General features: G+C 47.5%; 1 protein-coding gene across 3 annotated transcripts in view; it reads right to left on the bottom strand.

Annotated features, from left to right (window-relative positions):
- The window catches only part of myh14 (myosin, heavy chain 14, non-muscle), a 54,132-nt gene that overhangs the window by 4,257 nt on the left and 38,483 nt on the right, over positions 1-11,392 (bottom strand). Inside the window, exons 32-42 of one of the 3 annotated variants that reach the window (XM_076280094.1) lie at positions 10,464-10,712; positions 9,441-9,653; positions 8,828-9,040; positions 6,968-7,129; positions 6,733-6,861; positions 6,465-6,553; positions 6,167-6,290; positions 5,159-5,367; positions 3,969-4,077; positions 3,419-3,591; positions 1,252-1,275 (exon numbers count right to left, since the gene is read on the bottom strand). In XM_076280094.1, the coding sequence (XP_076136209.1) occupies positions 1,252-1,275; positions 3,419-3,591; positions 3,969-4,077; positions 5,159-5,367; positions 6,167-6,290; positions 6,465-6,553; positions 6,733-6,861; positions 6,968-7,129; positions 8,828-9,040; positions 9,441-9,653; positions 10,464-10,712 (1,694 nt within the window). Of the gene's footprint in view, positions 1-1,247; positions 1,276-3,418; positions 3,592-3,968; positions 4,078-5,158; positions 5,368-6,166; positions 6,291-6,464; positions 6,554-6,732; positions 6,862-6,967; positions 7,130-8,827; positions 9,041-9,440; positions 9,654-10,463; positions 10,713-11,392 lie in introns of all 3 variants that reach the window. The other 2 variants (XM_076280096.1, XM_076280095.1) reach the window with 2 other exon arrangements.

The following is an 11,392-nucleotide window of genomic DNA, read 5'->3' as shown; positions in this document are numbered from 1 at the left end:
TCTTGGTCTGGGTTAACTGATTACATCATGCAGGCTACTTGTGCTCAGTTGCTGTCTTCACCTGACTTGCTAACTCGAATAACTTGATTTGACTAACACACAGCTCAAGATGAAATCTAGACTTAAAGGGACACCAGGCAACGTTTTCGTGTTAATTAATCATCTTCGTAAGTCGGTATATGGTTAAATGACTCATTACGGGGCGAATGAAGGCTCTCTCGCCCGCCCCTACTGCCTGTAGGAAGAATATCCCACTTGCAAGTTCGGTGTATCCTACCCGCCGACCGAAGCAGGATCAGTTTCCAGCACAGAGGCAGGCTAACGAAACGCTAGCGATTGTTGCAAACGTGTGTATAATGGCAGAGCCGGCGGAGAAGCAGTGAAAACCCTTGACGGAAGACGCAAAGAAAAGGAAAAGAGCTTCAGACCGACCGAGGGGCAGTTTCGTAGAGAAAAAGCATTAGGCTTGCCTGGTGTCCCTTTAAGACCAACATTTTATCAGATGCTTTCTGCTAACTTATCACTTATTTTTTACATTTCTAAATCTGGGAAAGTCTTTCAGCTAAAATTTTAATTGTTTCTATGTTGTTTTTTAAATAATTACTTTTTAAACACTTTTAAAGTATTGCCCTTTTATGCTTTTATGTACTATTCCTGTTTGCTTTTGTTTATGTAAAGCACATTGAATGACCTCTGTGTATGAAATGTGCTCTATAAATAAAGTTGACTTGACTTGACTTGACAGCGATGTGATGAGGCTTCAGGTAAGAGTGTTAGGAGTAGACACAGTTTGCCAGGAAACAGCACAGATCCCAATAACAGCTGACCCTGGGAAGGACTTGCACCAAACCGTGGCCTGATCATGGCCAGTCTAGGGCTAGATTAGAGCCAGTCTAGGGCTGGATTAGAGTCAGTCTAGGGCTAGATTAGAGTCAGTCTAGGGCTGGATTAGACTCAGTCTAGGGCTAGATTAGAGCCAGTCTAGGGCTAGATTAGAGGCAGTATAGGGCTAGATTAGAGCCAGATGAGGCCCTGGACAAATTAGAGAGAGCCGATTACCAGATTAGAGCCAGTCTAGGCCACATCCAATCGAGAGTCAGCTGTATTCTGAGACATTCACCTGGCCAATAGGAACCAACAGACCCAGATTGTAAATACCCAATCACATTCAAATCACCAGACACATAAAGGTGGGTCTCTCTCATACACACAGACACACACACACAAACACACTCACACATACAGACCTACATTTCAGGTCTCCATTCTGGCACGCTGAGTTGAGTCGAGAGACACACATGGACATAATGATGTCAGACATGGATGAGTGGATGAAACACACACACACACACACACACACACACACACACACACACACACACACACACACACACACACACACACACACACACACACACACACACACACACACACAAATGTTATCACACACATGGACATAATGATATCAGACATGGATGGGTGGATGAATAACACAGATGCACACACACACAAATGTTATCACACACAGTTATACCAACACCTAAACATGGACACACACAACTCTTGATGATTACACACACAACTCACATTCTCACAGTAAATAAACAATAATGTAAGTAAATAATAACAAATGATAATGTGAGTAAATAAAGTGAAAAATAAATGTTCATGAAATAAACAGATAAAGAGATTGTGTCTCCTTTCCTCTTTGTCCATTGGCCTCTGTTCATTGGCCTCTGTTCATTGGCTTGATCTAAAGTTGAGATGGATATTTCTTTGGCCATTGGCCTCTATTCATTGGCCTCTGTTCATTGGCTTGATCTAAAGTTGAGATGGATATTTTTTTTGACTTCATGTTCAACAAAACATTAGGGCTGTCACTGTTAACGTGTTAATCACGATGCGATTAAGGACCACGCATAACACGTTTTAATCGCATTAATCACGCGCCATCATTTTATTATTTTACATCGTCACTTGCTCTGTTGTCAACAATCCCATTTGGCTACTACTATTTTGATCCTTTGATGCACCACATTTGATGTTTCTTGTTCTCAAACTGTCACAGACACTTCGTAGTAGGCTTCTGCCTAGCCCTCCTCCTCCTGTAGTCATGGAGATAAGTTATGGAGATAATAAACACCAACGCAGTTCTTAACTCACGAGTGACATGAGTGCGGCACACTCGACTTCCTACATTAGATTCTGTTGTTCTTCTCAATACAACTCTGCACACCAGCATCGCATTTTGCCATCGCCAAAATTACGACTCAGTTCTATTTTGTCGGCGCCACTCTATACAATCCATTGTTCATCCAGTGTTTGCCAGTTAAAAACTTCGGCGCTGATGTGCGTGGCAAGTGACAGTGCACTCATCTCGGCTCCGGTGTTGGCTCAGTCCACATGAAATTAAAATATCAGAAAGCACTTCAAGTTTAAGCTATAATCTACGAGGTAAACATTGTTTACACTCCTACACTGTTACACGTGAACTGAACATAGTTAATGGACTAGGCTATTTCTGTTAGCAAGAGTGAACTTTGAATATTTCTGTTAGCACTTCACTGAAATGTGCTGTAGGCCAACATTTTGCACGCACTTTAGCATATTTCTCAATATGAAAAGTTCCTTATTTTCAACTGAACTCTAAAGATAATGAATATACTGTAGGCTATATGGAGTATTTTTTGTTTGTTATGCCCTTTATGTGTGTACATTTTGTGCATGCACTTGTGCTGTAGCATTTATTTCAGTTTATATCAGCTATATTTCTGAAGAATACAATGTGTTACTTCAGGCCCGATGCACATTTTTTGAAAATGTATTTGAAATAATCAAATGTCTTAAAGTTAAGTTCATAAAGTAACTTTCTTTGCTTTCATTTGATTCCCAATCAAGATACACTGGTAAAATGGCTTTACGTTGTTAATATGGACTTCTGGAATGTTTAGAAATTTAAAATAATAGAATTTTAATCATGTGATAAAATATGTGATTAACTATAGAAATTCTGTGATTAATCGCAAGAAAAACTGAATCGATAACTCCATCCATGAGCTAGTTGATTAGTTTGGTATGTCTGCTCAAGTATCTGAGCTGGCTGCATAGCAAGGTGATCTCTCGAGTCATGGCTAGGTGTGTGTGTGTGTGTGTGTATGTGTGTGTGTGTGTGTGTGTGTGTGAAACTGAGCTGGTTGAGTAGCGAGGTGATTTCTCAGGTCATGGTCAGGTGTGTGTGTGTGTTTGTGTGTATGTGTGTGTGTGTGTGTACCTGAGCTGGCTGCGTAGCGAGGTGATTTCTCAGGTCATGGTCGGGTGTGTGTGTGTGTGTGTGTGTGTGCGTGTGTACCTGAGCTGGCTGCGCAGCGAGGTGATCTCTCGGGGTCAAGGTCCAGTGTGTGTGTGTGTGTGTGTGTACCTGAGCTGGCTACGTAGCGTGGTGATCTCTCTAGTCATGGTCTGGCTGCTGTCACTCATCTCCTCTAGTTCGCGCTGGAGTTTCCTGCGCTGGGCGTTGGAGCGCGAGTTGTCCTCCTCCACCTCCTCCAGCTGACGCTTCAGCTGACGCAGACGCACCATCGACTTATCCAGCTGGGGAGGGGGTGCAGAGAGACAAAAAGAGAAAGAGAGAAAGAGAGAGAGAAAGAGAGAGAGAGATGGAGGTGATGAGAGGAACAAGTGTGAAGTAGAAAAGGTAGAGGTAGAAGTGAGGAGGAGAGGGAGGAAGAGAGGGAGGAGAAATATATAAAGAATATCAGTTGAGTAAAGAACACAGTTCAGGGTCAGCCAGAAGAGTTCAGTGCTACCTGTCCTCTCTCTACAGTAGTGTGTGTGTGTGTGTGTGTGTGTGTGTATGTGTGACTGTGTGTGTGTGTGCGTGTGTGTGTGAGAGGTCTACCTGCTCTGTGTGTCCCCCCTCTACAGTACAGTAGAGTGTGTGTGTGTGTGTGTGTGTGTGTGTGGCCTACCTGCTCTCTGTACTGGTCTGCGTGTCTCCTCTCGTCCTCGGCCTGCATCATCACCTCCTTGAGCTTCTTCTCCGTCTTGCGCACCAGTTTGTTGGCCATCGCTCGCTCTCTGCAGAGAGGAGACAGGAGGGACAGACCGGACGATCAGACCGGACGATCAGATCAGACACAGACACAGACTCAGACCAAAAGCAGCCCAGAACAGCCCTGTACAATAACGCACGGCACGGAACAGCACCTTCTGCTTCACACATGGGACTCTGAGCCTTGCCTTTTCAACAGCTGTGAAATGTCAGGAAGAAAAAGTCCAAAGTGCTCTGAAGTTCAACAGTATATGATGAAGGTGCTCTTTGGTCAGCGAAACAAACATTCAAGGAAAAAAGGATTCAAGGCACTCTTCTTGGACTAAAATACAAAAGCCTTTATCCCGAGTAAGCCTTTTTAATTTACAAACTAAAAGTCCACACCATAGAGACAGATTTAACTAAGCATAAAAGTATTTACATGCAATAATAGGACATGAACCACTGCACAATGTCTGAGTTAACCCTTCAGCAGGGAATTTTTTGAACATTCTAACAGATTATGTTCCGCAACAATTTAAGGTTCTAAAATACCATGTTGAATTTGATGAACCCAGATGTTCTTTAGAATGCTCATTTTAAACATTCTCGCCACACCGGTGTGATGGTACCTGCTAGACAGCAATGAGGTTTGGTAAGGGAGTAAGTTCTGTGTGAAACTGTGCTGTTGTCCCTCCCCACAGATAGGTGTGCAGTGGGTCTGCTTACTGCCCCCCCCCCCACACACACACACACAGAGGTGTGCAGTGGGTTTGATTACTGCCCCCCCCCCACACACACACACAAACACAGAGAGGTGTGCAGTGGGTCTGCTTACTGCCCCCCCCCCCCCCCCCCCACACACACACACAGAGAGGTGTGCAGTGGGTCTGCTTACTGCCCCCCCCCCCCACACACACAGAGAGGTGTGCAGTGGGTCTGCTTACTGCCCCCCCTCCCCCCCCCCCCACAAACACACACACACACAGAGAGGTGTGCAGTGGGTCTGCTTACTGCCCCCCCCCCACACACACACACACACACAGAGAGGTGTGCAGTGGGTCTGCTTACTGCCCCCCCCACACACACACACACACACAGAGAGAGGTGTACAGTGGGTCTGCTTACTGTCTCTCCTGCTCCAGCTGTTCCTCCATGGCGTCCACCTTGGCCTCTAGGGCGGCGACGCTGAGGCGGTGTTTGCCCTTGACGGCTCCCTCCATCTCGCCCAGACGCGACTTCAGCTCTTTGTTCTGGCGCTCGAACGCATCACGCGCCCCCTCAGCCTTCTGCACCAGCGTTCGCTCGCCCGCCAGCTGCACTGTCATCGTCTCCACCTGACCACACACACACACACACACACACACACACAGACTCATTATCCATGATTACGCCATGGTTCAGCATGCATGTGTAATATACACCATACAGCATGATGGCAGAGTGGTCCTCGATAGTGAGATTTATAGTACATTTACTGTATAGTACGTAGTATATATATGTAATATGTAATATACCTACAACAGTCTCTGTAAAGTTTAGTATGCATGTGTAGTGTGCAGTGTACCTGTAGTGTAGTATGCAGTGTACCTGTAGTGTAGTATCCATGTGTAGTGTGTAGTGTACCTGTAGTGTGGTATGCATGTGTAGTGTGTAGTGTGCAGTGTACCTGTAGTGTAGTATGCATGCATAGTGTGCAGTGTATCTGTAGTGTAGTATGCATGTGTAGTATGCAGTGTACCTGTAGTGTAGTATCCATGTGTAGTGTGTAGTGTGCAGTGTACCTGTAGTGTAGTATGCATGTGTAGTGTGTAGTGTGTAGTGTACCTGTAGTGTAGTATGCATGTGTAGTGTGTAGTGTACTTGTTGTGTAGTATGCATGCGTAGTGTGCAGTGTACCTGTAGTGTAGAATGCATGTGTAGTATGCAGTGTACCTGTTGTGTAGTATGCATGTGTAGTGTGTAGTGTGCAGTGTACCTGTAGTGTAGTATGCATGTGTAGTGTGTAGTGTACCTGTAGTGTAGTATACATGTGTAGTGTGTAGTGTACCTGTAGTGTAGTATGCATGTGTAGTGTGTAGTGTGTAGTGTACCTGTAGTGTAGTATGCATGTGTAGTGTGTAGTGTGTAGTGTACCTGTAGTGTGGTCTTCCTTTGTCTCTCGGCCAGCAGCTCTGCGTTGCTCTGCTCCTCTTCCAACTCCTCTTCCAGCTGGGTCACTCTGGCTTCCAAACGCCTCTTCTCATCACTTAATGCAGACCTTTACACACACACACACACATTATATACATACACATATACATATATATCCACACACACACACGCACACATACACACACACACACACACAAGTATTTATGCAATTCAAACACACATACAAACACACACACACACAGACACACACACACAAACAATCCCACGGGGGAGTACTAACTTTTCAGTGCTGCCGTTGAGGAGTTCATCTGCCATCTCATCTCTCTCCTGCTGGGCCTGCCTCTTCACTCTCTCTGAAATAGCCAATTCCTGCAGGGAACACACACACACACACACACACACACACACACACACACACACACACACAAACGCACACTCACACACTTTAATGATAAAGCAGTAATACTCAAAGTGCTGATTCACTACATTTACACTCCAAATAAAGTGCCTGCTGGTTTACACACACACACACACACACACACACACACCTCAGTAAGTTGAGCCAGCTCAGCCTCCAGAGTCTGCAAGCGCTTGTCACTGTCTTTTGATTGGGCGAGGACTTCGTCACGAGACAGTTTAGACTCATCCAGCTCGCGCAGAATCTCCTTCATCTGAGCCTGGAGGGGAGAGCACAAATATGCATATTTACACACACACACACACACAGACACAAACACATCCTCTGATCTTTCATTCTCTCCCACACAGGTGCAGTGGTGTTACCTGTAGGCGGCGGAGTTGTCTCAGGCCCTCCTCCCGTCCCCTATTGGCTGTCTCCACCTGAGCCTCCGCCTCCTGCAGCTCAGCCTCCAGCTGCTTCTTGGTGGTCTGGGCCTGAGCCCTCTGGGTCCGCTCCTCCTCCAGCTGCACCTCCAGCTCACGCACCTGAGGAGGGGAGGAGGAGGTGATAAGAAAGAACGAGGGAGAGAGGCAGGAAAAGAGGAGAGGAGGAGGTGATAAGGGGGTCACAGAGGGGGGGGGGTGCAGGGGGAGAGACAGAAAAAAAGAACAAGGGAGGAAGAGGCAGGAAAAGAGGATGGGGGTATGCTTTTTAAGGTCACTGGTGAAAGTCATTAAAAATTCCTGATGGGAGCAAGTGTGCGGGCATTCCACCCTTTTTTCCTTTTGATGCTTTTTAAGGTCCCATATCTTCTCCTACTTACACCTAGTTTATCTAGTGTGTCATTCCTCTAATATAATAATAATACTTCTCTTTAGCAGGGTTGTGCAAATCTGCTTCCTGTTTGCTACCTCAATTGAAATGCAAGTGAAATTCAAGGATTGAATTTAAGAACCAGTTTCAATTCAATTCTGGAATTTTGCACAACCCTGCTCTTAAGTCTGTTTTCCTGTGCCTCTCTGGGCCTCTCTCATTTCATCTCCGTTACCTGGACATTGAGACACTGTTTGTTGAGCATGCGTCTCCTCTCTACCTGTTTGTTGAGCGTGCGTCTCCTCTCTACCTGTTTGTTGAGCGCGCGTCTCCTCTCCTCTCTACCTGTTTGTTGAGCATGCGTCTCCTCTCTACCTGTTTGTTGAGCGTGTGTCTCCTCTCTACCTGTTTGTTGAGCGCGCGTCTCCTCTCCTCTCTACCTGTTTGTTGAGCGCGCGTCTCCTCTCTACCTGTTTGTTGAGCATGCGTCTCCTCTCCTCTCTACCTGTTTGTTGAGCGCGCGTCTCCTCTCTACCTGTTTGTTGAGCGTGCCTCTCCTCTCTACCTGTTTGTTGAGCGCGCGTCTCCTCTCCTCTCTACCTGTTTGTTGAGCGCGCGTCTCCTCTCCTCTCTACCTGTTTGTTGAGCGCGCGTCTCCTCTCCTCTCTACCTGTTTGTTGAGCATGCGTCTCCTCTCCTCTCTACCTGTTTGTTGAGCGCGCGTCTCCTCTCCTCTCTACCTGTTTGTTGAGCATGCGTCTCCTCTCCTCTCTACCTGTTTGTTGAGCGCGCGTCTCCTCTCTACCTGTTTGTTGAGCGTGCCTCTCCTCTCTACCTGTTTGTTGAGCGCGCGTCTCCTCTCCTCTCTACCTGTTTGTTGAGCGCGCGTCTCCTCTCTACCTGTTTGTTGAGCATGCGTCTCCTCTCCTCTCTACCTGTTTGTTGAGCGCGCGTCTCCTCTCCTCTCTACCTGTTTGTTGAGCATGCGTCTCCTCTCCTCTCTACCTGTTTGTTGAGCGCGCGTCTCCTCTCTACCTGTTTGTTGAGCGTGCCTCTCCTCTCTACCTGTTTGTTGAGCGCGCGTCTCCTCTCCTCTCTACCTGTTTGTTGAGCATGCGTCTCCTCTCTTCTCCTCTCTACCTGTTTGTTGAGCGCACGTCTCCTCTCCTCTCTACCTGTTTGTTGAGCGCGCGTCTCCTCTCCTCTCTACCTGTTTGTTGAGCATGCGTCTCCTCTCTTCTCCTCTCTACCTGTTTGTTGAGCGCGCGTCTCCTCTCCTCTCTACCTGTTTGTTGAGCGCGCGTCTCCTCTCCTCTCTACCTGTTTGTTGAGCGTGCGTCTCCTCTCTACCTGTTTGTTGAGCATGCGTCTCCTCTCTTCTCCTCTCTACCTGTTTGTTGAGCATGCGTCTCCTCTCTTCTCCTCTCTACCTGTTTGTTGAGCGCGCGTCTCTTCTCCTCTCCCTTCTCCTCGGCGGCGCTGATCTCCCTCTCGAACTGGGCGCGCAGGGCCTGCAGGGTGACCTCCAGCCGCAGACGGGCGTTCTCCGCCTCGGCCAGCTCCTCCTCCAGCTCCTGCGTCTGCTCCCGCAGCGTCTGCGCCTCCGACTCCAGCGAGCGCCGGCAGCGCTCCAACTCATGCACCTGAGGAGGAGGAGGAGGAGGAGGAGGAGGAGGAGGAGGAGGAGGAAGTGAAGAAGAGGAGTGGGGAGAGGACAGAGGAGGGGATTGGAGAAGGACAGAAGAGGAGGGAGATGATAAAGGAGAGGAGAGAGGAGGGGATAGAGGGATGCAGGAGAAGAGGAGATGATAGAGTGGACCATTAGAGAAGACAGAAGGGGAACAAGAGACAATCAGAGGAGAGAAAAACATGATAGAAACAATAAAGACATACGAATACATAAGCACATATCATATATAATAATAACATTTTACTAAATAATATCATTTATTTCCTAAGCCAAACACACACACACACACACACACACACACACACACACACACACACACACAAAGAGACACGTGCGTGCACGTGCAGACGTACGTTCTTGCCCACGTCGTCCTGCTGGTTGACCAGCTGCTCCATGTCCAGGCGCTGCTGCTTGTTGACTCGCTCCAGCTCGTCCCTCTGCTCAGCGGCCTCCTGCAGCGAGCGCGACACCGACAGGAAGCGCGTCTCCTTCTCACGGCTCTCCGCCTCCGCGCGGTCGCGCTCCTCCGCCAGGCGGGCGCTCACCGACTTCTCCTCCGCTAGACACTGACCGCAGGGCACAAAGGCAAAGGTCAGGGGTCAAGTATAACACACACACACACACACACACACACACGCTGGCTAGTTGCTACTCAATTTCATTGTCTTTCTCCTTCAATACACTCTTCTATCTCACTCCAGCCCTGTCCACTACACATCAGAGTGTTGGACAACGGAGGACCCACCTAACTAAGATGCCATTCAGAACATACAGGTCTAGGGCAGCCGTGGCCTACTGGTTAGCGCTTCGGACTTGTAAGCGGAGGGTTGCCGAACCCCGACCAGTAGGCACGGCTGAAGTGCCCTTGAGCAAGGCACCTAACCCCTCACTGCTCCCCGAGCACCGCTGTTGCAGCAGGCAGCTCACTGCGCCGGGATTAGTGTGTGTTTCACCTCACTGTGTGTTCACTGTGTGCTGAGTGTGTTTCACTAATTCAAGGATTGGGATAAATGCAGAGACCAAATTTCCCTCACGGGATCAAAAGAGTATATATACTGTACTATACTTATAGATACAGTATATGTCAGCAGTACTGAGTACTGCACCACACTAGCTACTTATTTCGTCCACAATGTTATATCCTAAGTTGTATAGTTCAAGTTAGAGTTTCATAATACACTCATTCTACTCTTGTTAACTAACTCTATGTTAAAAAATACAAGTCTGTGATGACTGAGATGTGCAAGAGAACAAAACTGACACTTGTGGATCTCTGACATTACCACCGCTTGTCCCTTCATCCACTTGACTCCTGACTATCTCCATACTATTCTCTCTCTCTCTCTCTCTCTCTCTCTCTCTCTCTCCCTCCTCACCTGGTCAAACTTCTTCTGCCTCTTCTCCAGGGCGGCGCAGTTCTGTCTCTCCCGCTGCAGGGCGAGGGTCATGTCCTCGATCTCCTCCCTCAGCCGCTCCCTCTGGCGCTCCACGCGTTCCTTCTCCTCCTCCTTCGTCCGCTCCCTCTGCAGGGCGTTCTCCAGCTCGCGCTGCATCTTCCTACGCGTCTCCTCTCCCGCCTCCGCCGTCCCCGAGAGCTCCTCCGACTGCTTCTTCAGCTCCGCCAGCTAGCAGAGAGAGAGAGAGAGAGAGAGAGAGAGAGAGAGAGAGAGAGAGGGAAGGGGGGATGGAGGGGGGGAGGAGAGAGCAAGGAGTGAGGAAAGAAGAGAGGGGAGTAGGCAATAAAACTATTCATGAATTCCCACTCCAGGCATTAAACATCAAAAATAAAAAAACAATATTGCTGCTCAGTTAAGGGGCTGGTAAAGACTACTTCAATGCTGCTGTCTTAGTATTGCTAGTGTCTCTAGTATTTTTAATACTGCTTACTTATTTATTGATTTTAATTTATTAGATTGTGTTTTTAGCTAATGCATTCTCTGATCCTGAGAACTTTCGCTCAACATGTTACATGATGAATGACAAATTATCCTTGATCCTTGGGTTAAATACTCGCAGTGAGAGATGCAGAGAGAGAGAGAGAGACAGAGTGAAAGGGAGAGAGAGAGACAGAGAGAGAGAGCGAGGGAGCGAGGGAGAGACAGAGAGAGGGAGGAAGATAAAGAAACAGACAATAGGAGGAAAGGGAAGATAGATGGAAAGAGACAGCATTGGAAAATAGGAAAATAGGTGTGTAAGGTGTGTATAAACCTTGAATGTACCTTCTATGCATGTTTAGAACCCTGAAAGTACCCTATGTGTTTTTAGAACCATTAAACTACACACACACACACAAACACACACACAC

The sequence above is a fragment of the Alosa pseudoharengus genome, unplaced genomic scaffold (assembly GCF_046254945.1).
Source record: "Alosa pseudoharengus isolate Yale_2024_CS ecotype anadromous, Long Island Sound unplaced genomic scaffold, YU_APseudo_1.1 YU_APseudo_1.1_scf_12, whole genome shotgun sequence".
NCBI classification, from domain to species: domain Eukaryota; kingdom Metazoa; phylum Chordata; class Actinopteri; order Clupeiformes; family Clupeidae; genus Alosa; species Alosa pseudoharengus.
This window is presented reverse-complemented; position numbering and strand designations above follow the sequence as displayed.